Source organism: Sylvia atricapilla, chromosome 6, assembly GCF_009819655.1.
Source record: "Sylvia atricapilla isolate bSylAtr1 chromosome 6, bSylAtr1.pri, whole genome shotgun sequence".
Lineage (NCBI taxonomy): Eukaryota > Metazoa > Chordata > Aves > Passeriformes > Sylviidae > Sylvia > Sylvia atricapilla.
The window spans coordinates 40574805-40599032 of record NC_089145.1 but is presented as its reverse complement, the minus strand read 5'-3'; the positions used below and the strand labels follow the sequence as shown (position 1 = coordinate 40599032).

Genomic DNA, 24228 nt, shown 5'->3' with positions numbered 1-24228 from the left:
GATCTAATTCCTGCCCGGGAACACATCTCCTGATGCCTGCATTTTGCTCTCCGTGCTTACACTTGGCAGTGTTTCTATCAGAGCCTTTCGAGGAGCTTTTCTTGCTGCCTTTGATTTTCATTTACAGATCAGCCGTGCCCTCTCAAGGTTAAACCTGCTTTGTCTGTCCCTTCACTGACCAACTCCTTGCATTCTTTCAAAATGTAGGAAATGACAGGAAGTCACATTCCAAGACAAACAGGCAGCAGCTGTGGGGATGGATTAAATAATCTCAATGCACTTGTTTGAAACGCTGTTTCCAGGACATAAAGGTTATCTTTTTTTCCTTTTTTTCTTTTTTCTTTTCTTTTTTTCCAAAACTACCAGCAAAGAGTAAACAAGCTATTGACATAAAGTCTGGTGTTAACTTGTATAGGGAAAAGTGATTCTAGTGCTATTTTTTTTCCCTGTGAGTTCATCAAAATGCATCTAACATTTATAGCTATGTATCCTGCCTGATAGTTTTATGACTCCCTCTGTTCTAAACTGAATCCTAGCCTCTCTTGGATGCCACCTTCTGTGAACTTGGCCAGCCATCCCACACCACCTTGATTCCTCAACCATTTCTCCCTCTGTCTCCCTTTTGAATTAACACCCACCTTTCCAAACCCCTCTCGTGTGCAGTGCATTAGATATCTCCTGTCCAGTCACTGGTTTTTCTTGCCCCAGTGGTCACCAGGTCCTTTTGGCCTGCCATAGCCTACATGGCTCTCTGCAGTGCTTGCTGTGTTATTGGGTTACCAATAACATGGTAACATAACATGCCACTCAGCATTGGTATTTCCCTGGGTCTGTCCCACTAAACAGCTCATCTCAGCTCCTTTCTCACGACCAACTCAACTTGAAATGCTACTGGTATATTTATTGATTAACTTAAATGAGATGAACTCACACAACAGTAAGACAGCAAAACTCTGCATGAGAAAAAGCCAGCACTCAGACTTTTCACAAAACACAGTGCAGATCCTTGGGGAATTGATGTCTGTCTCACAAACAGACAGGATTTTCTGGAGACAGAATAAGTGAGAGTCTGCAATTTCTCTTTTGTTTTACTTTAGGAGGGTCTTCAGTACAAATGGAGATGAGAGAACAGGATCTTACTTAGCTGAAGTCACTGAAACAAAGCTGAATTACACAAAAACCCCAGCACCTGGTTTTTTAATCCATAGAAGAAGAGGGATCTGTCAAAGTTGGTTCATCTGCCATCTGGCATGTATTTCCTGTACCTGCCTCTAATCTTGGGCTGATTTTTGCTGGCACATTTCCAGAATCAAATAAAAGGGGACTTAAGCTCAGTATTTTCACTTTTACATGCTTTCCTGTAAGTCAGGAACTTTCAAACTGTATATTTTTTAAAAAGCTTTAAACATTTATTTTCTATCTTTATTTTTAGTCAACGAAAATTATAGAAAAATAGTTTTAGGGTTATTTTAGTGGAAAGTTGCTGATTGTTTAGGTCAGTGACAAGGCTTTGGCTGATCCTCTTGACTTCCCCATGATCTCATTTGTCTTTGAATTTCCTGCTTTTCCTTGTTGGTTTCAATGGGGGAAAAGGTGTCTGGGACATTGTCTGGTGATCTGATGGAGATGTTTACAACACCTCCATTCGACATTCCTCCTCCAGTGTCCCACCTGATCACCCTTCGCTTGAACCTGGAGTCCTTGACTGCCAGTGAGACTGGGAACAATAAGGAGGGAGAATGTAAAGATAGATTTTAAACAATCCCTTTTTCGTAACTTTTCAAACCTTTTATTAAAAATTCTGTCCCTTCTTTCTTTTTTCTTTTGATTCCTGTTAAGTGAATTAATTATTTGAAACAGTTGTTTCCTGTGTTGTGATGGCAATAAGGCAACAGCACTAAATGCCTGCTGCTTTTCTGTTTTTCAGACAACCCCTTCCCTCTTTCACTTGTTCCAATCGCTGTTTCCTAATTTAGACAGCAAAGGTAGACCTTGAGAGCAAATAACCAGCCTTTTACATTCCAGCTGGTGTGGCTGCTCCAAGCTGAATTATGCAGCACAGCAGGTGCTCTGGGGTTCCCAGGGGTTTGAGAACAAGTGTGAGCTCTGCTGCTGCACCAAATGTGGGCTGCTGACCTTGGCAGTGAAACAAGGACCTCAAGCCATGGGTTATCCACCCTGAAAAAGGGACAGCACCTTTGAGAGGTGTGGTGTACCTCATTTAGTGCTGAATGGTTCAATATCTCATCTCCTCAATGGCAATTTGCTGTTTTCCATAACTCATGCTACAGAAAGTCTGAACACAATCCATCAGAAGTATGTATTGGATGTTTGTAAGGTAAATTAACAAGCTCATAGTAATCACTGCTTCATACTGGATAAGATGCCATTTGTCCATTTGTGGACATCAACTGATGCTGTTTTGCTTGATTATTGTGTGGTTTTTTCTCCACTCTTTTTTTGCTCTCTACTCATCTTGTTTTTCCCTCTAAAACATTGTAGCATGGATTTTATTTAATTCAAGGTTTCCCCTTTGTTTTGCATTCCCATGGCTGGGTTGTACTGCTGTGGCTGACTCTGACACCATCATCCTCAGGGGTCCATAATTCCCTGACACTTGCCCTGTCTTCTCTGGATTTTTCTGGGTACTGGAGCTGGGAAGTCACCGTCCATCCATGGCGGAAATGAAAGGAGGTGACTTTTTCCAGATATGACCTTATGGCTGCACTTCTCTCTCCCACTCATCTTCTATGAACTCACTGACCAGCAAGTTTTTCACAGAACTCTCAGCTGCTCCCTGTCCTGTGGACAGCTGAAAGTTGGGTTTGCACAGTGAAGGCAGAGGACATGATTCTAGATTTTCTTTCACAGTGGTGCTCACCTGTGTTTCAGCTGCCTGGTTCACTAAGAGAAGAACACTTTCTCTCCTTGCAAGCTCACACCTCCTCCCCCCATCCCTTGCCCCTGCTTGTGCAGAGAAATTGAGTAAAAAAAGACCTTCTGCAGTTGACAAAAATCCAGGCTTTTTTTGGACAAATATCTGAGAAGTCTCCCTTGAGGATGTTTACTTAGGACTTGTTAATTAGAGGGGTAATGATAATTTCAGAGCCAGCTTCCAATTCCTTCTTAAAGGTGTTGATATTCATGGAAAAGAAGATCCATTTTTGCCCCAGTGCATGCTCATAATTTCACTCATCGAGATCCTTTTCTGATCAGGTTATGGAACAATAACCTGCATGAACAATAATTCCCTTGAAGCTAATCACTGCTGGAAAGGGGAGCCTTGCTTTACAGTCAATGACTTTGATGCCTTGGGTAGTTCAAGTAAGGATCTGCCTTGACTGACAAGACCCTTTCTATAAATTTGAGCAATTAGACATCCCAGTAGCAGCTGCTGGGGAGATCTACTGATCACAAACACAGAGATTGCAGTGCAGGTCTCCTGCTGCTCACTCTGACATCCTGAGACACCATCTGCAATTTAAAACTGCAAAAGGAATTCAGACTCCAACGAGTTAGGTGAGTGCATGTCTGTGTTTGCTCCCTGTCATGGCTCTGGATCATGAATAAAGCAGCAGGATTTGCTAAAGTGGCAAAGGATAAATGTTTGATTTGTTCTGAAGTTTGTCTATTTTGCTCTGCATGTCTTCTTTGAAAAATAAGGATTTTAGCTTTTTTTTTACCCTGTTGAAGGTTACATATAAGCATACTCTCTTTAGTCACATGTAAGACTCCAGGGTATGCACGGTGACATATATGATGCAAACATCATCTGCTGATCCAAAGTTCTGCTTTAGCAAATTGAAATAATTTTGTTTAACAGGAGCCTAGAGACTCAAGCATAAGCCAGGCAAATGGCAGTTCCAGCTCACTTAATTTTGGTCTGTCCAGCTGAAGACAAATGCCAGCACACATCAGTCTGTGCCACGTGCAGTCGCTGACTTTCTCAAAATTAAGTGTAAAATCTGACGTTTCTGAGATAGATGTATTTAGATGCAATGATAGTCTGTGAATTGTAAAATGGACCTCGTGGCTCAGAGCTATGTTCAGCTCTCTTTTCTTTGACAGAAGAGCAGTTCCAGAGAAGTCTTTACTGAGACAGAAGGCCAACATCTATCAGAGGGTGGGTGCTGGGCTGCTCAGGTGTGAGGAGTTCAGGGTTCCTCTGGTCACCTTGGCCATGTCCCACCTCTTCTGACCAGCTCTGATCTCTGCCTTGGCAGCCTGGGCTGGTCTGGGTTGTGCTGAAGGGACAGAAGGGACAGCCAGCCCCTCTGGCTGCCGCCCTGGGAGAGGAATGGCACAAGTCCAGGGCACAGGGTGTTGGTTCTGGCAACTCCAGTAACACTTCTGGGAGATACTGAGATCATAGCACAAATTCAGAGGTGCTTGGTTCCCAGCTATGCAGCTATTGGCCTTGTGCGAGCTCAGGGCAACCCAAAGAGGGTGGTAGAAAGGCATGTGCTGCAAAACAAATCTGCAAAAAGGAGATTTCGGTGGGTCTGAAGCACAGGCTGGTGACTTTGTGTCTTCTAGGCAAACTCCCACTGCTCTGCAGGGAAAGCTTTCACACTGCTGCATTCTGTTACAGACTTTTTACTGTGATTTTCCACTTTTGGGAGTAGTGACCACTCATTCCTCCCCCTGCCTTTCCTCTCCGAGGCTGAGTGAGGATGTATGACTCTGTGTTTGAAGGGAGGAAGGGCTACAGCTGAGACCCCTGAAGGGCTTCAGCTGAGCCAGTCTGTGAGGGTTTAAGCTTCTTTTTCTCCCTTTGCCAAGGTCAGGATTAAGACATGGGAAACGTAGATTTGAGTTCCGACTTGGAATGTTTATTATCTCTTATCTATTGACAGTATTTACAGACCCATGCACTGTGAGCTCAGTCTAGCAAGCTAGGGAAACGAGGTACAATGGAGTGCTTCTAACTCTTTCCAAGGTCTTTTAAGTGATAATCACTCAATATTAATGTGACACCTGTATTATTTATGTTTTTGACCTAATAATGACCACCCAAGGCCCACAATGTGGACCTTTTCCACCTAATTACAGAAAACCACTTAAACTCATGAAGAAGAAGGAAGAAGAAGGTGAAGAAGAAGGACAAAGACAACATCCAAAATCCTCCATCTTGACTCATACTGTATCCCAAACCCCCAAATTCTAAGTTTCTAGAAGTCCAACACTCATCCACTTGCACTTCTCAAGTGGGAGAGTTGCTGGCTCTCCCAACCCTCCTCTCCTCTCCTTTCTGCCCTCAGCATGAAGCTCCACTGCCTGGTCCTGGGAGCTCTGCTGGTGCTGCTGCTGCTGACCAGAGGCAGCGTGGGCACCAAGGCCTCGGCCATCGACCTGCGGACGTTCGTGGGCTGTGCCGTGAGGGAATTCACCTTCCTGGCCAGGAAACCCGGCTGCCGTGGGCTCAGGGTCACCACAGACGCCTGCTGGGGACGCTGTGAGACCTGGGAGGTGAGCCTGTGCCCCAGGGACACCCCTTGCCCCCCAGGAAAAGCCCTCCAAAAACACCCACTTGGTTTTTTATCTTCTTTTCTGTTAGAGCTGGGATTAAATGCCCTAGAGACGTCATTTCGCGTTCAGCCTCAGGTGTTTATTAATTCTTATCTATGTCACAGTCTCACATAGTTCTAGCTAAAGTGAAAAATGGCTCTGTCCCTATCTCTCTACAAGGCCTTTTAAGAACAAACTGTCCTATTATGAAATGATACTTAAGTTATTTTTGCTTTTAACCCAATAACCAACCACCTGTGGCCAGCAATGCTGACTTTTCTATCCAATTACAAAATACCACCCAGACCCATGAAGAAGAAGGTGAAAAAGAAAGGACTAGCCTCCACCCTAAAACCTCCATCTTGCTTTATATTTATTACTCTAGTCTAAAGCCTTAAACTACAAGTTTTCCACCATGTGATATTACACACTTGTATTCAAACTACACACCCATAATTCCAGTGCTTTCAATGTTGGAAACCTTTTCCAAGGCCTCAGGTCAAATGTAGTGTTCTTTTGGGGGTCAGTGCCTGCTAGCACAGAATCTAAAATTCTCAGTGCCCAGGGTCCCAACACAGTGTCCTGCTCCCCAGGCTGCCACTGCCAGTGTCTGATGTTGGTTGTCCCCTCCCACTGCCCCACAGGGGAATGGAAGCCATGTGATGGCATTAATGAAGCACTTATGTAATGCTCTTACTACGCAGTCTGAAAGCCTCTTACAGCTTGAACACTTAAGGAGAGGGGGACATTATTACTTTGCTTGGAAAAAAAAGTATTCCTTGGAGATTAAGATGGAGTTCCCGATTGATGGGTAATATATTTTGTTCCAAAAAGCAAATCCCAAAGATAATGTCTGTTTCTAATTTGGTCAAGTTTTAAGTCACAGCCCTGTGTAAATATGAAGTATTTAAGTTTTAGGGGTGTACAGAGGGAGAAAGAAAGAGAGTAAGTGCATCCACACACATGTCAGAGAAAAAGTTTCTGACTCTTTGCTGTTCTGCAACTGGAAAGCTCAATGGACCAATTCCAGTTTAATTTATTCAGAAAACCTCGAGTAATTCAGAGGACCCCACATAAGTGACCAGAGGAGGAGCCAGGGTCTGTGCGCCAGCCCTGACTTCCCTTCTTCATCCTTTGGTGGGATGAGGGGAAAGGCCACTAGTGGCCAGATTCCACGCTGGGATGAGGTTCCTTTGAGGGATCTCTTGACCCCTGCTTCCCCCTACTCCCAAGCTTCTCTGGCAGTCCAGACCTTGCAGCCTCTCTTGCTGTATTGCTGTATATACACCCCTCTGGGGTGTAGTTCAGCTGAATGCACCCAGCTGTGGGTTCAACAGCTTCCAGAAGGCACCACGATCTGTTTGGGTAGGGGCTTTGTAAGAGGGAGGGTGTCCACACATCTTCTTGCTGAAATGTTGCATCTCTTCTCTTCCACTCTGTCCTTCTTGATTCCCAGGGAGGGCTCTTTGCACAGCACAGAGGGAAAGGAAGAAATTAAAATGTCTCCTTGGTGTGTCACCTTAGGCAGTGGGCTCCTATTCCTATGTGTGCTGCCCATTCCTTTGGAAAATCGGTGTCCCTATTGAGGAGAAATGATTTTTCCGCAAAGCCAATGCCACTGTGATACTACATGGCAGGGTGGGTTTCCAGGCCTTCAGGCTCCCATCATCTCCTGATGGCCGAGATCTCTGGCTAAGCTGATTTTCTCAGGAGGAATTGCAGACTTCTATGCTGGCTGCTGTGCTGAGAGCTTTCCCCACAGTGTACAGCCACTGGATTTGTGGGAAGTGCAGCCTGACAGGGAAGACTGGTCTGGCTGAGAAAAAACCCAGCCTTTGGCACCTGGATGCACCCCTGCTCTTAAGCAGCTAGTGCGCATGAAAGGTTTCCAGCAGAATGTATTTAATGGAAAATCAATGCTTTTGGAAGAAAACAGCTGCTTTTGGCAGCATTTGGTCGAAGCACTCATACTCTGCTAAAACCCAGCTTTTGGGATAATCTTTAGTCTTCCTTCACGCAGGTTTTAATTGGAGCTTTATGCTTTAAGCAAACTGAAACACATACATACACCCACTCCCCTCCATGGCAGGGCTCCAAGAGGCAAGCGTTGAAGGATGGAGCCTAACATTTATTTCCATGGCCCCTTCCATCCACCTGATCTGGTAGCTTCTATTTACACAAAAACCCCTTGAGGAATCTGGGGCTCCAGTTGTTTGCCTTGCCTCTTGCATTTCTCCTGCAGAAACCAATCCTGGAGCCACCTTACATCGAGTCCCACCACCGGATCTGCACCTACAACGAGACCAGGATGGTGACGGTGAAGCTGCCCAGGTGTGCCCCCGACGTGGACCCCTTCTACACCTACCCCGTGGCCATCCGCTGTGACTGTGACCTCTGCTCCACTGCCACCACCGAGTGTGAGACCTACTGACCTCTCTCAGCACAGCTCAGGCCAGGAGAGGACCAGTTCTCCCCCAGACTCACACTCTTGGTACCTCCAGCATTCTGGAGGGTGCAAATCAGCCCAGAATTTAATCTTGCTCTGTAGAAACCCACAGCCTTACAATAGCAAATCCCCTGGTAAAAAGAAATGCTGCAGTTTCCCTTCCTCTTCATGAGCTTTTTCACTCTGTGTGACCTTTCTCCTTGCACAAAGTGGACGGAACAACCACAAAGGCATTGCCTCCTCCATAACAGCCTGATTCATCTGGGGTTTAGCTTCTTCCCAGTAACATAAATGCAGTCACCAACACTTCCACCACCTCTCCCTCCCAGCCCCATTAGTTAATCTTACCCCGCAGTCATTCAGGAACAACAGTCAAAGAAAAAGGTCTCAAGGCCAATGAAATGGAAATAAGTATTCAGATCACTACCTTGAAATTAGGGGGAATGCATACTCAGCCCTGACTCAGCCAAGGACTTAAGCTCATGATTAAGTGTTTTGCTTAATATCAGTGCACTTTTACAGCTAAGCATGTATTTCAGTGCTTTGCTTAATTAGAGCCATTTCGTTGAAAAAAAAAATTCACTCACGAGGGACAATTCCTGAAAAAAAGAAAAAAATGGAGAGAAACACATTAAATGTGCAGAACCATCTGCTTTTGTCCAGGGATTGGAGGGGAAATGGCTTCATGTGGAACAAGTGAGACTCTGCAGAGCCCAAAGCCTCTCTCCTGACAATTTCCAGAGTCAGACGGACCAAGCCAAAATGGTTTGGTTTCAGCGAGCCCCTGGCTGAGGTGGTGGGAAAGAGGGGGCTAAGGAAGGGTGTTCCCACAGTTTCCCTGAGTTGCTCAACTCCACGGAGACCTGCTCCTCTGAGGGTGCACACAGAACTGGGGAACAGCCAGATGTGCTTGCAAGAAAGCTGTGGAGTGTCCAGTAATGGTGAGTGAGACAAGTCCAGCACAGGAAAGAGAGCAGACACTCCACAGGACACTTCACACCTCCTCACACCCACTCTACAAACCTGGGGGACACCTGGGAGCTGCCACAAGAGCCCCCTGTGACCACAGCCACACAAGTGCCTTTGTTCCTTGGTTCCCACCTGCAGGAGGACACACTCACATTCATCCCTCATTTCTCCCCTGAGCAAAATGGGAAATTAGGTGAAGGGAGGAAGATTTGCCAAGAGGGAGAGGCTCACAGGACCTCACGAAACAGACACCTTCTCAGATAGCCATTAGGAGAGAATTGCTGCTCAGAGTAATACCTGCACCTGTCTCCCCCCAACTCAGTGCCTTGTGTCCTGGATGCAGTCACCTTCATTTGCAGGGATGCATACTTGAAACTTCCCCAGGTGTCCTGTCCACGCTGAGACAGATTAAATTTAACCTGTAATTTATTAGCTGATCTATTTTTTTTTTTTAATCTGTAAAAGCTGCACTGTGACTGAGTAGGAAGAAGGTGATTTTATCACCCTACTTTCTGTAATTCTGAATAGACACTGCTCTGTCCAAGACCAGCAGGAACAGGGTTTTTTTTGCTGATGGAGAGTTTAACTACCCTTTACAAAGTCCTCATATTTTGTTTAAAGCTGCATCTCACCATCCCTCTGATACTGTCAATTGGCATTACAGTTATTATGGGAAACCTGCAAATTGCTTTGTGACCTTAATAAACCTCAAAACTGTAGTATGAAAGCAGCTTAAAGCAACGTGTCCCTCTTTCTCTGTGTGTAGAGATTTCTCACGTACAATATCTATAAACTCCTACAAACTCTTTGCCAGAACTGTGAACACCTGCAAAACATCTCCTTGGTGTGAAGTCATTTCCTACATTGAATTTCTCTGATGGAGTCTGGCTGTGCTGCAGTCTCAGGATTAGAGGCAGGGTTAGAAAGTGGCAAACTTCCTTCCTTTGCAGCCGGCAGGAAATCAGGGCTGTACCTGGACACAGGGAGACAGCAGAAACCTCAGAAAGTGATCAGAACAGAACACCGTAGGGTGGGAAAAGGGCTTTGAGTGATGTAGCCAGGCTGGGGGGCAGAAGGGGGAGGTGGGAAGGATGTACTGACTGAAACCAAGGCAGCAAAAGGCCACTAAGAGATGGTTTTTCAAGGAGGAGAGCAAAAGAGATGCTGTGGATCTGCCCTGAGTGACAGAAGACCAATCAACACCAGATTGCAAATGTGGAACTTGCCCCCCAGAAATTATTATACTAGTATGCCTTAATTTTGTTAAATTCTCATCAGTTTTCATATTTAGAATCAGAGAATAGTTTGAGTTGTTTCTAGTCCAGCCTGCCTGCAAAGAGCAGGAACATTTTCTGCTATTCCTAACAATTCCTCAGAGCTCTGTCCAACCTCACCTAGAATGCTTTTAGGAATGGGGCATCCGCCACCTCTCTAGCCAGTGTTTCACCACTCTCACTGTAAAAAACTTCTTATATAAATCAACCCTCCTTTTCTTTAAAACCATTACTCCCTGTCCTGTCGCATCTTGTGACCAGGTCTTTCGTTTTCACATCCTTAATGCTGCAGCTGGGCTGGTACATCCCGCTCAGAATTTGTAGGTAGCCAACACAGCCCACATATTTCAGAGCATGAGAAGCTTTTTCCCAGGCAAACATGACCTCCCTGGGAGCATTGAAATGCTCTTTAAAGCCATGGATTTAGATCTCATCACCCAACCTGTCCAAAGCAGTTGAACAGCTTGCCTGTATTTGGTACGTGTTTGCAAGGAGTGTTTGTCACAAAGGCAGTGACACCTCAGGTATTCTATCTCCCACAAAGAGCAGTGGATTTTTTTTGTGCCTCAGTTTCCCTTTTGGACACTGGGAATGATGCTACAGATGATTTTTTTCCTCTCTACAGTGCAGTGTATGGGCTGTAAGGCCCCTTGTGACAAGTCACATCTGCATCCTGCAGTGCACTCAGTGCTTCAGGTTTATTTTAGCTCATTTAACCTGACCAGCAATAATTACTGCTATGCAGTGCTTTGATTTGCCAAAACACTCTCCTGTTCTGTGACAGCCACAACAGTCCACTAGCCCTGGAAGCTCGGCTCTCTGCAGCTGGTGAGCCCAGCCCAAATGACCATGCCAGAAATCAGAGTATTTGACCCCACCTACAGACCCCAGCGCCATGAGAGGCAGGGCAGGATGCCTCCCCAGATGGGTGCTCCCTGCACTGGCTGGATTTCTCTTTGGGAGACACAGGCAGCTGCCCCCTGCTCTCGTTGTATTCACATGAAAACTTTGGAACCAGGTCAGAGCAAAGCCTATCTTCCCTAACATCCTGCCAGGGAGTGTAGCCAGCTGTGGGTATTCAGGGAAATGTGAAAGCATCAGGGCTGCATGGAGGTGTCCTTCCCTTGGCTACATCCACCCAGCCTTAGCTGGCAGAAATTTGGAAATTTTCTGCTCTGGAGGATGCCTTTGGCACGTTGTTGTTAACCCCAGACACGTGGGTCCTCTCTGCTGCTTCTTCCCAGATAAAGTCAGGCCATGGAAAGTCTGGTGAGTAATTCCATCTTCCTTTGGGGGAAGGTGAATAAAAATATATTCCAGGCTATATGCTGTGCCCTCTTGGATTGTCCTGGCTCCTCTGAGGATGTATGCATTTACAGCAGCCAGGGATTTTGGGCTGCAGTGCCTTTTTATTAGGAATAAGCCTTGGTATGCTCTGTCTTTTCTCTGCAAGTGTTCCAAGCAGGGCTGGTTAAACCTGCTGAGGTTCACAGGCTGCTGGAACATGAAAAGAGCCTTCCTCTGGTGAAACTTTCTTTGGTCCAATCAAGATGAGGGATGTTGTTCAGGAATGGTGGGATTTCTAGGCTTAACTTGAAGACCAGACCAGCTGGTCAATGAGATTGCTTCTGATCTTGAAAAAAATTTTAACGAACAGCTGGGTAACAAAGGCACTTTGTTTTTGTAATTAATTTTGTTATTTTTTAAAAAAACCCAAGATCCGCATCTCTGCACTGAATTCCTGGAAAAGTGGAGCCAGTCATATTTTTATTTCCAGACCAGCAGGACTGTCTTTCCTCAAGTAACTTCTCCATCACAGTAAACCTTTCAATTTCCCTCCTGACTCTGCCTGCCCTGGCTGCTGGACCACAGCAGGGGTGCACAGCTCATCATCTTCCTTGCCAATATGTTGGTAGGTATTTTTCCTACCTGAAACATCCTGTAAGATGCATGTGATTACCATCTGGGAAAGAAAACACAACAGCAGACCAAAAGGATGCTGTCAAAATACTTTGTAATACATTTATTTTGTTAAAATAAACTATGTACAATAAACGATATTAATGTGCATTACAATATACAGTAATTACATGTTTAAAAGATGATAAACAAAAGAGTACAGAATTATGTGCTGTAAATAGGAAATTAATAGTGTTTACATGATTTTTAAACTATGCAGAACGCATTTGCTTGGAAACTGAATTTCCTTGGTTTGAAATTGTTTTCCTTTGAATTCTGGAGATTTGGTTAATCTTTGAAAAAAAGGCATACCACTCAAAAGTCACACATACTGCTTTAGTGCCCATCCTTTGGTTTCACCAGCCCCATGTTGCAGCAATATTGCACACAGCAACTTTTAAGAGAGAAAAATTCAGTTGCTCACATCAAGTCAGTGACTCTTTCTCCTAACTGGCTAACACCTGACTGGTGATGAGTTAGGTCCTGATTTGTGTTGAGGTCATTGCATCTGCTTCACAAACTCAATCAGAATAACTTGTTGAACTGTTAGTTTTAAGCATTTCTTAAGGAATAAATTTAAGTATTACTATCAAGTAAGCACAAAAAGAAAGGAATGAAATGTCCTTGTCTTTGTGTTCCCGGGGGAGCAGAGAATCTCTGTGCAGTGAAATTCTTGTGTAAGTGCATCAGCATCATGACACATTAAACTGGATTCAGTTGTCCTGGCACTCCATCTCCCTGCTCCTCTCTGCAGCCTTCTCTAAAGTCCTCCCAGTCTCAAGGTGCTGCTGAGCCCCAAATACCCAGGTGTGACTCCACAGAGACACTTCCTAGCCCATTCACCAGCCTCAACTAATATCTTTTGAGGCATCAGGGCCACCACACCATGTCTTCCTCTGTGGCATTTCCCACCTGGCACCCGGGCTTGGGTCACTCCTGCTCATGAGCGAGGAAGACTTTGCCAGTGTCTTTCCCCTCTCATATACATTTATGTTATTGCTTGTAAGTGAATTACTATTTACAAGCTTGGGGAGAGTTTGGGCTCATTTGCTCCATGCTGACAGGGCAGTTCAGTACCTGCCAGGTCTGTGATGTGGTTAGAGCAGCTGCCAATTTAGGGGAAAAATACTGAGAGAGACGACATGATAGCCACACTCTGCATATGATTTACCCACAAACTACTTTGACAGATATCAGACAAATTTTTCTACATGTTATCAATACAAACAAATGTTGTGTTGGGAGATCTGGAAACTGTAGACTGGTGACAAGAGTTTACTCTGAATTCATTAACCTCCAATCAAAGTCAAAATTCACCAGAGCTAGTATCAGTAAGAACTCAAACTGATCTTCACCAAAACCACATCAAACTGGTGTCCTGAATGGGACGAGATTAAATTAGGTGACAGCAATGAGTTTAGGGTCTTTGAGAAAAGATAACCATGTATCTTGAATATATGGTTACTGTTAAGGTAACCACTTTCATCTTCAGCTCAGTAGTGAGGCGTTTCAGATCCAGCCTCCAAAGGTGAGATCGGCAAAGTCTTTGGATGCCCCAACTCCATTCAGGAGTCTTTAACCAGCAGCCAGAAGGTATAAAAGATTCTTGGACCTGGTTCAGTGTATCTGTGTGCTCAAAGCTTGGTCAGGCAAAATAAAAGGTCAGAAAAGGAGGAAATATAAAGACTTTCAAACATTTTCCACATTAGTCATGCAAATTGAAATTTTCCATTGCCTTCATGAGAATTGAAATGAAGCCAACACAGAGCATCTTTGAAAATCCTACCCTACCATTATATTTAGAAGTAGCCAAAGACTGCATTATGGTCTGTACAATCTGGAAAAGGATGGGGATCCATGTTTTCAAAGTTAAAGAGATTTTTTTCATCACTGAAAGCAATTCACATGATTTTTTGCTTGTTGCTCTGGGTTTCTGAACTCACTTTCCTCTTACAATGAGCTTCTGGCTCATTCTTTTTGCTGTTATGGTGTGGTTCCTGGAGCTGCCCAAGAGAACAGATTTTTGTTCCCATGTTTCTGAAAGCTTTAACTGAAACAAAGAAAAGAGAATTTGAAGACTTTTCACTGTTGTTGTTTTAGTTATGGGCATCCCATTAACATGTTAAAACGAAATTTGAGGTTGAGGATCAGATTGACTAATTGTGGCTCTGGGCTCTGATTTTGCAGCTCTCCCTCAAAGCAGAAGTGATTCTGTTGCATTCATGACTTGTAAATGGTGATTTTTTTCCTGACTTTTTGATGCAAAAATATTTCTGTTCCTGTTTTGTTTTGATAGGTGAAGACAGCTGAGATCACAAGCCACCACAGAAATCAGTGGGAGGCTTTTTCCTGCTTTCAGATGGTCTTTATTCACAGAGAGGAAAATAAACATTCATAGTGGAAATTTGTCTTCATTTTTGCAAAGAGCTCAAATGTGTCTAGAAGTTATCTGACGTAGGTCACTCCATGCTCACCTCCTGTCACAGCAGATGCTCCTCCAGTCCTATAGAGTTGTGAACCAACAAAATGTTCTGTCATTTCCAGATTTTCCTTTTTTAATGTAGGAGGAAACAACATTACAGGTCCTCCTGAGGGAAAAAGAAAATACATGGAGAAAGGCATGTGCAGCCAGATTCCTACATTCTGCCTCTTTGCTTAACAAATGCTCCCTGGGCCAAGGTGAGCATGTGGATTCCTTTGTTGGAGAAGACAAATGTGCTTTCAGACAATCCTGGCCTGAGACAGATCGATGACACTGCAAATTATTTTTAATCCAGATGAGGTTTCTGTGTGGTGAGTCAAGAGGTATTTGCTGTGTCACATGGGGAAGAAAGGTACAGGAAAAGGTCATGGGCTCTAAGCAAGGTATAAAAGCAGATGGGCATCTTTCTTCTGTGAAGTAAAGGGAGAGACAGGCTTCCCAGAGAAGGGATTGAGTCCCCATTCCTGAAGATATTCAAAAGAACACAGGCCACCAACACTAGAGAAGCTGGAAGAGGCTTTCCGGTAATTAAACTACAGGGATGGGTCACCAATCGGACTCCCTCCCGACCTGAGCAGTGCCAGTGGGATTGAATGAGACAAGGACAACTTGGAGACAGCTCCTTGTGAAGTGAGATTCTCTTCAGTGTGGGGAGGACTGCCAAAATCTGTCCCTTTAATAAAAGTATTTGGAATAACTTTATTTCATATTAAGATGCACTGCTATGTTTAATTCTGTGTCTATTTTGAATGGTTTGAGTGCTTCAAAAGAGAAGAAAGGTGAGAAATAACAATGTCAGCTGCTGAAGTGATTGTTTGGATTGTCATATTTGGCTTGGGGTGAAGTCTGCACCTACACAGGGTGTCCAACCAACTGAACAAATGAGAATGGACCTGAGTGGGGTTAGAGCCTTCTTTCTGCCTTCTCCCCAACCCATCAGAGCTCTGGGAGGCACAGGACAAACTGTGAGGTTTTGTGGAACTTCCTTCAAGTCATGCTGGAAGTTGCAGGACTGTCCCAGTTCCACTGTCCTGGTGTTTTCTCAGGGCTCTGAAGAGCAGAGATTTTAATGTGACAGCAACTCTCTGATGAATTGAGATCTCTCTCAAATACCTCTAGCATCTCCTTGCAGGGTTTGCATGAAAATGCTTTGGGAACTCTGTTTGAAACTGCAGCTTCAGGTTAAGATCTCTTGGTAGAACACGAAGGTTTCAGAAGAGGCCAAAGGAGATGGGTTTTACAGGACCCAGCAAGTTTCCTATAAGTTGTGAGTGCTTCTGAAATGACAGCAGACTATTAGCAAAGGCAGGTCTGTCAGGAAAGGCTTTGACATCAGCTGCATTAAGGGGATGTTGTCAAATAAGCTCCAAGGATGGTTTCTAACCTTTATGACTCTCTTTAGCAGTGCTCCTTTTAAGGTGAAATTGGGATCTGATTTCTAGCTCATCTCACAGTGAGTAAACCCATCTCCTTTCACCTGGCAGTCCTTTATTGATTTTCTTTCCTTATTACTAATGGTGCTTGAAAATAACTTGAAGTTTGTATCTGTGGCCTTATGCCTGCACTTGCACTATGTCTGGTGTTGTGGTTTTTCTGAAAATAAGCTTCACTGCCTGTTCACACACCATCTGCTGCTTTTAAAAAAGGCATTAGGTATGACTTGCCAGATAGTCAATGACTCTCCTTACATCTGCCTACAATCCCTTTCTAAAGCCTCTTGGCCTGTGCTGTCCCTGCCTCCCCAAAAAGTAGTGTAACAGGGCAGATGCTTGAGAAATTGCCACATTTCATGGACAGGTGTGTGTGCATAACCTAACACAGGAATAATGTTTATGAGACCTGCATTAAGCATGGGTTTTCAAAAAACATTTATTTTTGCTGGAAGAAAAATTAAAATAAATGGAGTGCAGAGGCCATTTCTCAGTGGATTGTGACCACTCTCCCTCTCTTGCAGCTCTCAGAATTCAAACTTTGGTCAAAATCAGTTTGAAAAACTTGGACTTTTACTGCTTCACAAGCTTGACATGCTCCATTTTTTAAGTGGAAAGAAACCCCTGCTTAGCCTTGTCGTTTTTTGTGTGTATATTAACAGTTTTCTATCTGCCTCCTCTATGCAAGGATTTGTTCAGGATGCTGCAGTTTAACACTAGGACAGCAGCATTTTAGCTTCTCCATCACCACATGTTTTGTAGTTAATTTGGCTCAAACCACTGCAGTTGCATTAATGCTACAACTTCCCATTTCATTTTTGATTTTACTGCCTGTCCTATGCTGTTCCACTGAGATGAACAATCACCCCTGGTACTCAGTGGCACACAAACCCCCAATTTGATTATTTGTGACTTTCCTTGATGCATGCCAGGGTGGTCCATTTCACTTTTCCAGCATGCTTGTTACATTAGGATGAGCTCAGCTGTCACTCTGGATTTTCTATTTCCTCTATTTCCACATTTTTTGAAGCTCTAAGAAAACCAGGCAGCTCCAACCTGAGCATTTGCACTGTGCTTCAGAGAAGCACTTCACCTTCTTCCACCAGAGACTCATACATCACTCTCCAGCAACCTACATGAGCTAAAACAACCATCCTCATTAATTCCCACTGAAGTAAAAGGCAGCACAGTGCAGATATAATCTCCCTGAAATCTGCTAAAGGCTTTTTCTTGTTGTTGTTATTGTTTCAGTGGACTTCTAGTCATGTTGTAAGCCTCCCACTCCTCTAATATATTTTTACACTTTATAGTCAAGCTGATAGACAGTGCCCTGTTGAGGTGAACACTCACTGCTCTGCCTGAGCATGGACACAAACCCTGTGCCATGGCATGGACCCCTGCACCTCACTCTGAGCTGGGCGTTAGCAGCCAGGCTATCTGAAGTAAATGCCTGGGACATAATAGAACCAAATATAAAATATGCACAAAAAATCACCAGAAACAAGGAGAACTTGTCTGTCTCAGGTACGGCACAGCTGTGTTTTCATCCGTGTTTGTGTGCAAGGGGAAAGGGATGGTGAGTAGAAGCCACTGGGTATGAAAAAAGAGAAAAACATTTGGCTTGAGTCTGATGGCTTTTGTCAGAGAGAACAGTTGGTTTCTACCTGGCAATGTTTTGGGGTGTCAGAGCTGTTTTCTGTAGCTCTCCATGGTAAACTGGGAATTAGATGATCTTTGAGGCCCCTTCCAACCCAAACCATTCTACAATTGCATGAAATGGAATTTGTGCTGAGGGAGGAGCTTAGGTCCCTAAGCCTGGCCCCAGTGCAGGACTGGGCACTGCTCCAAGCCTGGTCCCTTCCCCGTGCCCTGGGTGCTGTTCCCATGGCCCTGCTGCAGTCACTCATCGCTCTGGGCACCACCAGCCCTGCAGCTCCCTGGGTTGTCTGGTCACAGGTGTGTTCTCAGTCAGGACTCAGTGATTCCCCAGAGGAGAGGGCTGCCAGTCTCATGGAATGGGGTGCAGGGGGCAGCAGGGCCTGTGTCCCCGGGCTGGGAGGATGAACTGCTGTCACTTGCTCCCTCCCGGCACTTGTGGACACACTGGCTACAGACACGGCTTTTGCAAGGAGTTACATCTTCAGATCTGTGTGTGCTGCTGCTGGGATTTCCTGCTTGGGCAATGAAATCCGTGACAAGACTCGTGGCTCTGCCAGGGAACCCAGAGGCAGCTGCAAGTAACAAGACTTTGAGTTCACCTCTGAGTGTCTGTGCTGCTGTGATGTGCAAAGCTGCAGGATCCTGGGAGAGGCTCCCGTGAAAAGGCACAATTTCCCCAGCAGCAAGGGGAGATCACAGGAGCTTCCCTGCCCCTGTGGGCTGGATTTCCCAGCTCCATGCTGTTGGCTGCAGCCCATCATCATTCACTGGTGGAAAAGTCCACTCCTGAGGACTGCAGCCACACTGCAGCTGGAACAGCACTCTCTGTGAAGGTGGAAAAATGGGAGCAGAGAGAGAAGAAATGAATGGGAGGAGGGAGGCTACAATAAGTCAACAAGTTCACAACTCCACTTGGATGAGTTTTTTTACAGAAATGTTCATAAGAAAAGGATAATTTTAAGGCAATTGGATCATCTCAAAGCACTTAAAGCTAGTATGACCTTTGGCTTTTTTTTTTTTTTTTCCTGTGCTTGGCTGTTGGGTGAGATGTAGAAATCCAGCTGATCTATAAGGTAAATTCTCAGTTGCCATGGTAATGTGTCTTATTCTTGTTCTCAGTTGGAAGAGAGATTGCTCCATGCTGCTATTTCATGTCTAGGGCAATATTCTTTGGTGGCAGAATTTCTTTGTTTCAGTACATTCATGCTACAACTCTGTACTTCTTTTCCCAGCTTATGGAAACATGGCTCAGCCTGAACATTCCTCTGTAAAAATGCAGTTATTTGCATTTTTTTTTAGTTGTAAGAACATTCCTTAAGTCTGGAGGTAAACGTTGATCCGTTTTCATAGCTTGGGTGCAGCAAACACGCTGATGCTGTGAAGTTTATCCATTAAGTGAAGACAAACTGGAATCGCTCCACCTTTGCTTCCATGTTTGAACAAACTAAAGTATCTCCTGAACTGAGCAAGTCTTATAAAAGAAAAGCAATTTTAAAAATACATCCTACCTATAGTGTACATCTTACACATTAGATTTCTACAGATCACCATGTGCTTTCAGTCAATTCAGATTCAATTCCTAAGGACTGCAAATTCCAAATTTTGATCAATTCTTACTTAAGGCCACAAAAGGATTTCTCCTGTTTCTTTTGCCATCTTTAGCTCTTTGTTTGGTCACAAGCCACCTGCACTTTATTCCTAAGGTGGGGAGCCAAGCAGGCATCCTGGTTTCTGTTGGTGCAGTCTGCAGCAGTGGGAACAGGCTGCAAACAGCTCTGGAGGGTTAGGAAAACACAGAGACAGGAACTGGCCAAGGGTGAATCAGCTTGGAGGTTTCACAGAACGGAGAGCTCCCATATTCGGGTAAGAAGGACCCTTTTCTGCTCATGTTCCCCATTTCAGTTGCATGTGACCTTCATTGCCTTTCTGACCTGCTTGGTTTCACTGAGCTCTGCTGGCTCTGCTTCCCAGGGGACATCACACGAGGGTGCAGCATCTGTGGCACTTTGCACAGCGCTTCTTCTTCTTCTTGGGGTGGAAAATGGTCATGATTGCTTCATCAAAGACAGTCTTAAGGCCTTTCTGTGTGAGTGCTGAGCACTCCAGATAGCACTGGGCTCCAATCTGAAAGAGAGGAGGGAAAATGAGAGCGAGCATCCACTGTTGGGAGAGACAGTGATGCTGTTTCAGCATCTTTCTGCACTTGGAAAGGGGCCAGACCATTTCTCTGTTTTTTGTCTGGCTGCCTGAGGGATGAAGGGACAAGCTCACGTGGTCATCCTGAGCAAGAGAGCAGGAATCAGCATCAACATGACTATCTCAGCACGTGGGGGTGAATGGGCTGCAGGAATTCCCGGCATGCCCCTGCAGACAGAGGGGACTGCACCCATGTTGGAGTGTTGGACCAGGAGCTTGGCCTCCTGCCTGTGCATCTGGGGAAGCTTCAAGGAAATGCCGGGGTGTACCTGAACTCCATCACACAGTTGGCTCTTCCCCCCTGAACTGTCACTCTTGTGTCCTGCCTCCTCCTGTCCTGGGGAGCTGCTACCTGGGGAGGGTTTCCAGCTGGTTTCTGGGAATGGGGAAGCATCATTTTGAGACAGGAGTCTCCTGGGTATGCTGGCATGACGCAAACACCACAGAGGCCTGGGAAAGCAGCCTCAGTTTATTCAGCAACCTTGGGGCTTATTCAGCTTGTTCTACTCATGGATGCTCTGATTTGGAGGGCCAGGAAAAATAATGCACCTGCAGCATGTAAGGGGGCAAGGCCAGGATCCAGAATCCTGCTTCCCAGGGCTTGGGGGGTGCTCCTAAGCCTCTACCTTTCAAGGAGAGCTGTACAATACCACAGAAATTTTGGGAACACCTTCTCTGCTGCCTGAAGTGCAATGGAAAAGCGGGAACCTAGTTGTCTGTGAGTTTGTAAGGGTTAGGGAGGAGTTTGACAGGAGGTGGCTCCAGAGAGGGGTTTGCACCTCTTGACGTGCACCTCCTTCTCAGGCAGAGCCCTGAGAAAGCAACACTTGACTTAGATAAAATAGGCAGTAAAATCTGTTTTGATGCCCATTTGCCACCTGCTGTCCTTGGAGCTTTTCTTAGGGCTTGGTCATGGCACCTGAGATCAGAAGTGTTTGGACAATTCTCTCTGGCACATGGTGTGATTTTTGGAGTTGTCTTTTGCATGCTCAGGAGTTGGACTCTTTGACCCTTTTGGATCCCTTCCCACTCAGGACAGTCTATCTTTGAACTGGTATTGAAGCAGAAGTGCAGGCTCAGGGGCCACAATGTGTGTCTGAGCAGAGGCTTTAATCTCTGTCTGGGGCCAATGGGCCTTGGAGGAGCCTTGAATGAAAGAGACCCAGTGGAAAGCTGAGATCAGTCAGCTTCATGTGGCATCAGAAGAAGCTGTTACCTCCTTTGCCAGCTTCACTCCGTGCTCATAGGTGAGTGGTTTCTCCTTCATGTAAAGCAGCCGTGCCAAAGTTTTGGGATCATCCCGGAGGTCAATCTAGTGGAAAATACAAAACCCCCCTGCCCTGTAATTCTTGAGGCAGAAATTCATGGATTTACAGACCCACATCAGGGCATCTTTACCTGACTCTTCAATTCAGGTATACTTCAGAAATGAACTGCACCTTTATATTTACCTTTTAATATATTGTTTTTCAGTTTACCATGAATTAGTTCTCCTTTGCAGGTTATTGGGCCACAGCTCACATGGGTGTGGTACAGGAAAGAGCCCCACTGGTAGAGGAAGCTGCTGCAGCCCTGCACTGTATCACCCAAACCCCACCCTGACAGGCCAGACAGACACAGCTCTGTCTGTCTTGAAACAAAATCCTTTATTTTTACAGAAAACATCAAAGGGAAGTATTCTGGTATTTCAAACCTGTCCATATTCAGACCGTGTGATCCAAAGGATAATGCTTTTATTTTAAAATTGATGTTTTAGGCTGTTGTTCCAGTGTAGAAAACAAAGCCAGTGTTTGAATTATTTGCCTTTCCTGTAGCATGAAGATTTTGGTTTTGACCACAATTTGATCTATTTCTCTAATTTCGCTTAGGTTAGTGTCCAGTGCTCTGGCATTTTCCATGTGGTTGCATCCATACCCTCACAGTCTTTATCCACTTTGTGTCTTGGTTACAAACCCATATTAAGGGAATTTTTATTTGATTGACAGATTCATAGATTTTAAGGCCAAAATAAAGGGGTTTGGTCATTCAGTCTGATAATCACAGTAACACAAGCAGGATAGTGAGTCACCAGTTGTAATGCTGATGTAAAAGCGTGAAGGGAGGCTACTTCCTTCCCATGACATTTGGCTAATTACTCTCATTCTTAAAATTTAATTTGAAGTTTAGCTTCAGCTTCTAGCCACAAACTTTGATTTTTTTTTTTTTCCCTCCTCATTCCCAGTCCCTGAGTTTTCCTCTGACGGGCAAATCTGGCTGAATTTCCCACGAGTTAAACAGGAAACCTTTGCAGATGCTCAGGAGAAGCTTTACCTGTGTCCCTATGAGGACATAAGGCACGTTGGGCATGCAGACCTTCAGCTCAGGCACCCACTCCTCCTGCACGTTGTGATAGGAGGCAGGATTCACCACAGAAAAGCAGATCAGGAACACGTCTGTGTTGGGGTAGGACAGGGGTCTCAGCTGGTTGTAGTCCTCCTGCCAGGGGAGAACAGAAAGAGTGTCACGAGGAGAAGCTGGCTGCAAGTGGGGCTGTCACGTTGGGTTTGTTGCAGTCTATATTCCATATGTCCATATTCATTCACACTTCCAAGCTCCAGGTGGCTGCTGGAGAGGGGGGAACCACCCCTGACAGGACAAGGGTGCTGATTTATCAGCATTTTACCAAAAAGAGCTGGAAGATGCCCCATCTCTGGAAGAGTTCAAAGCCACGTTGGACAGGGCTGTAAGCAACCTGGTCCAGTGAAAGGTGTCCCTATCCCTGGTGGGGTGTGTGTGTGTGATTCAATAATTCTGAAGGTCACTTCCACCTCAATCATCCTGTGATTGCGTGAACAAGGTTTGTTTGTGCTATCTGTGGAATTGTTGGTGCAGAAGGTGATGCTGAACTGCCCTGCGTGGTGCACAGCAATGTGCCAGTCAGCAGAAGACACTCATCCTGCAAGCAGAAAGCAGATCAAATCCAGCCTGCTGTACTGGGTAATCAGTGGGGGGATTTAGTGTTTCCACAGGCCATGGAGGGTGGAAGGAGAGATGTTTTCTCCATGGGCTAGTGGGGAAGAGGTGAATTTTCAAACATTCGAATCACAGCTGTGATATGTCATGAGCTGGCATTGATAGCTGTGCTTCAAGGAAGAATTTAGGTCTGTTTTCAGGCTTGAGAAGCTGAGAGCAAGCAGAGGTTTTGCAAGCCACGTGAAAGGGCTAGCCTGGTTTTTTCTGACAGTGGGAGCATTTGTAGCTGTGTCTGCTGGATATTGTTCAATGAAACCTGTTAGAAAACTTCAGTGCAATGAAACAGATGTTTTGTAGAGGGGATACATCTGTTCAAAAGGCTTTTTTAGGGGGTCCAGAATTAAAAAAGGGGACGGAACACAAAGTTGGAGTGTGGGAAACAATAATACATGCTGCTGTCAAGACTGACTGTGATGTAGATCTGCAGTTTATAGTTTCTGCATTCTGGACAAGTCTCAGATCTCTGAAGTCTGGTTGCTTTTTGTTATAACTGTGTGAAAATTCAGCTGGCTTGGATTTGCTTTGCAGATACGGACTAGTTAATAAAAGGAAATAAATAGTTAATAAAAGGGGGTAAAAAAGACACCTGGGTGCTGTTTCGCAGACTCCAGAACATGTATTTTAGGCAGGGAAACCCAGATTAGGGGCAGGAACAATGCAAGCTGCTGCCTGTCCTGCAGGAGAAAGTGCTGCAGGACTGTATGTGTGTGTCAAAATAGGTGATGTTTTAGTGTAGCCTTACTTCTGCCTTGCTTTGATTGGGTCAATAAACGAGAGGACTTAATTGTGAATTGAGCCTGGTAAACCACCTTTCTGAAGTCTCTTTTTCTGTGACTATACAGTAACAAATTGGCTCAGACTACTTCTGCATCAACAGTAGTTTCCAAAATATACTAATGAATAACTCAAAAACTGTTGACACCAACTGTTTCTAAAAAAATCTCCAAAACTTTAATTATTTATTCTGAAAGGAAGCATGAGCCCAAATTTAGCTCTGTGTCATGAAAGAAAAGTTTAAAAAAGCATAGTAAAACACAAACAAAATGTTTTGCTTTGTCTAACTGGATGTTCATTGTCCCAAGCCCACTTGGACAGGAAGAACAAATTCTGAGTTACTACCTCCAGCTCTTACAGCCACAGTATTTGGGTTAAAACCAAAGCATTTTTAAAATGACATAATTATGTCTTTTCAGTGGCATAGAAAGTGTGGATCTCAAGAATTGTGGATTACAAGAGGAGATGCCTGGATATATCACCTCCCAAGAAAGAGGATTGTCTACACTCAAGGAATAG

At 44.8% G+C, this 24228-nt stretch overlaps 2 protein-coding genes across 2 annotated transcripts in view; one reads left to right on the top strand and one right to left on the bottom strand.

Moving 5' to 3' along the window:
- Window positions 1-5262: 5262 nt before the first annotated feature.
- Window positions 5263-7939, top strand: GPHB5 (glycoprotein hormone subunit beta 5). The gene is made up of 2 exons (XM_066322291.1): window positions 5263-5469; window positions 7751-7939. Exons 1-2 carry the CDS (start codon window positions 5263-5265, stop codon window positions 7937-7939), a joined length of 396 nt encoding a protein of 131 aa, XP_066178388.1.
- A 4255-nt stretch (window positions 7940-12194) lies between these two features.
- The window catches only part of RHOJ (ras homolog family member J), a 61667-nt gene continuing 49633 nt past the window's right edge, over window positions 12195-24228 (bottom strand). The window contains exons 3-5 of the mRNA XM_066321632.1: window positions 22234-22398; window positions 21140-21235; window positions 12195-19851 (exon numbers count right to left, since the gene is read on the bottom strand). Coding sequence (XP_066177729.1) covers window positions 19705-19851; window positions 21140-21235; window positions 22234-22398 — 408 coding nt within the window. The 3' untranslated portion in view covers window positions 12195-19704. The remainder of the gene's footprint in view (window positions 19852-21139; window positions 21236-22233; window positions 22399-24228) is intronic.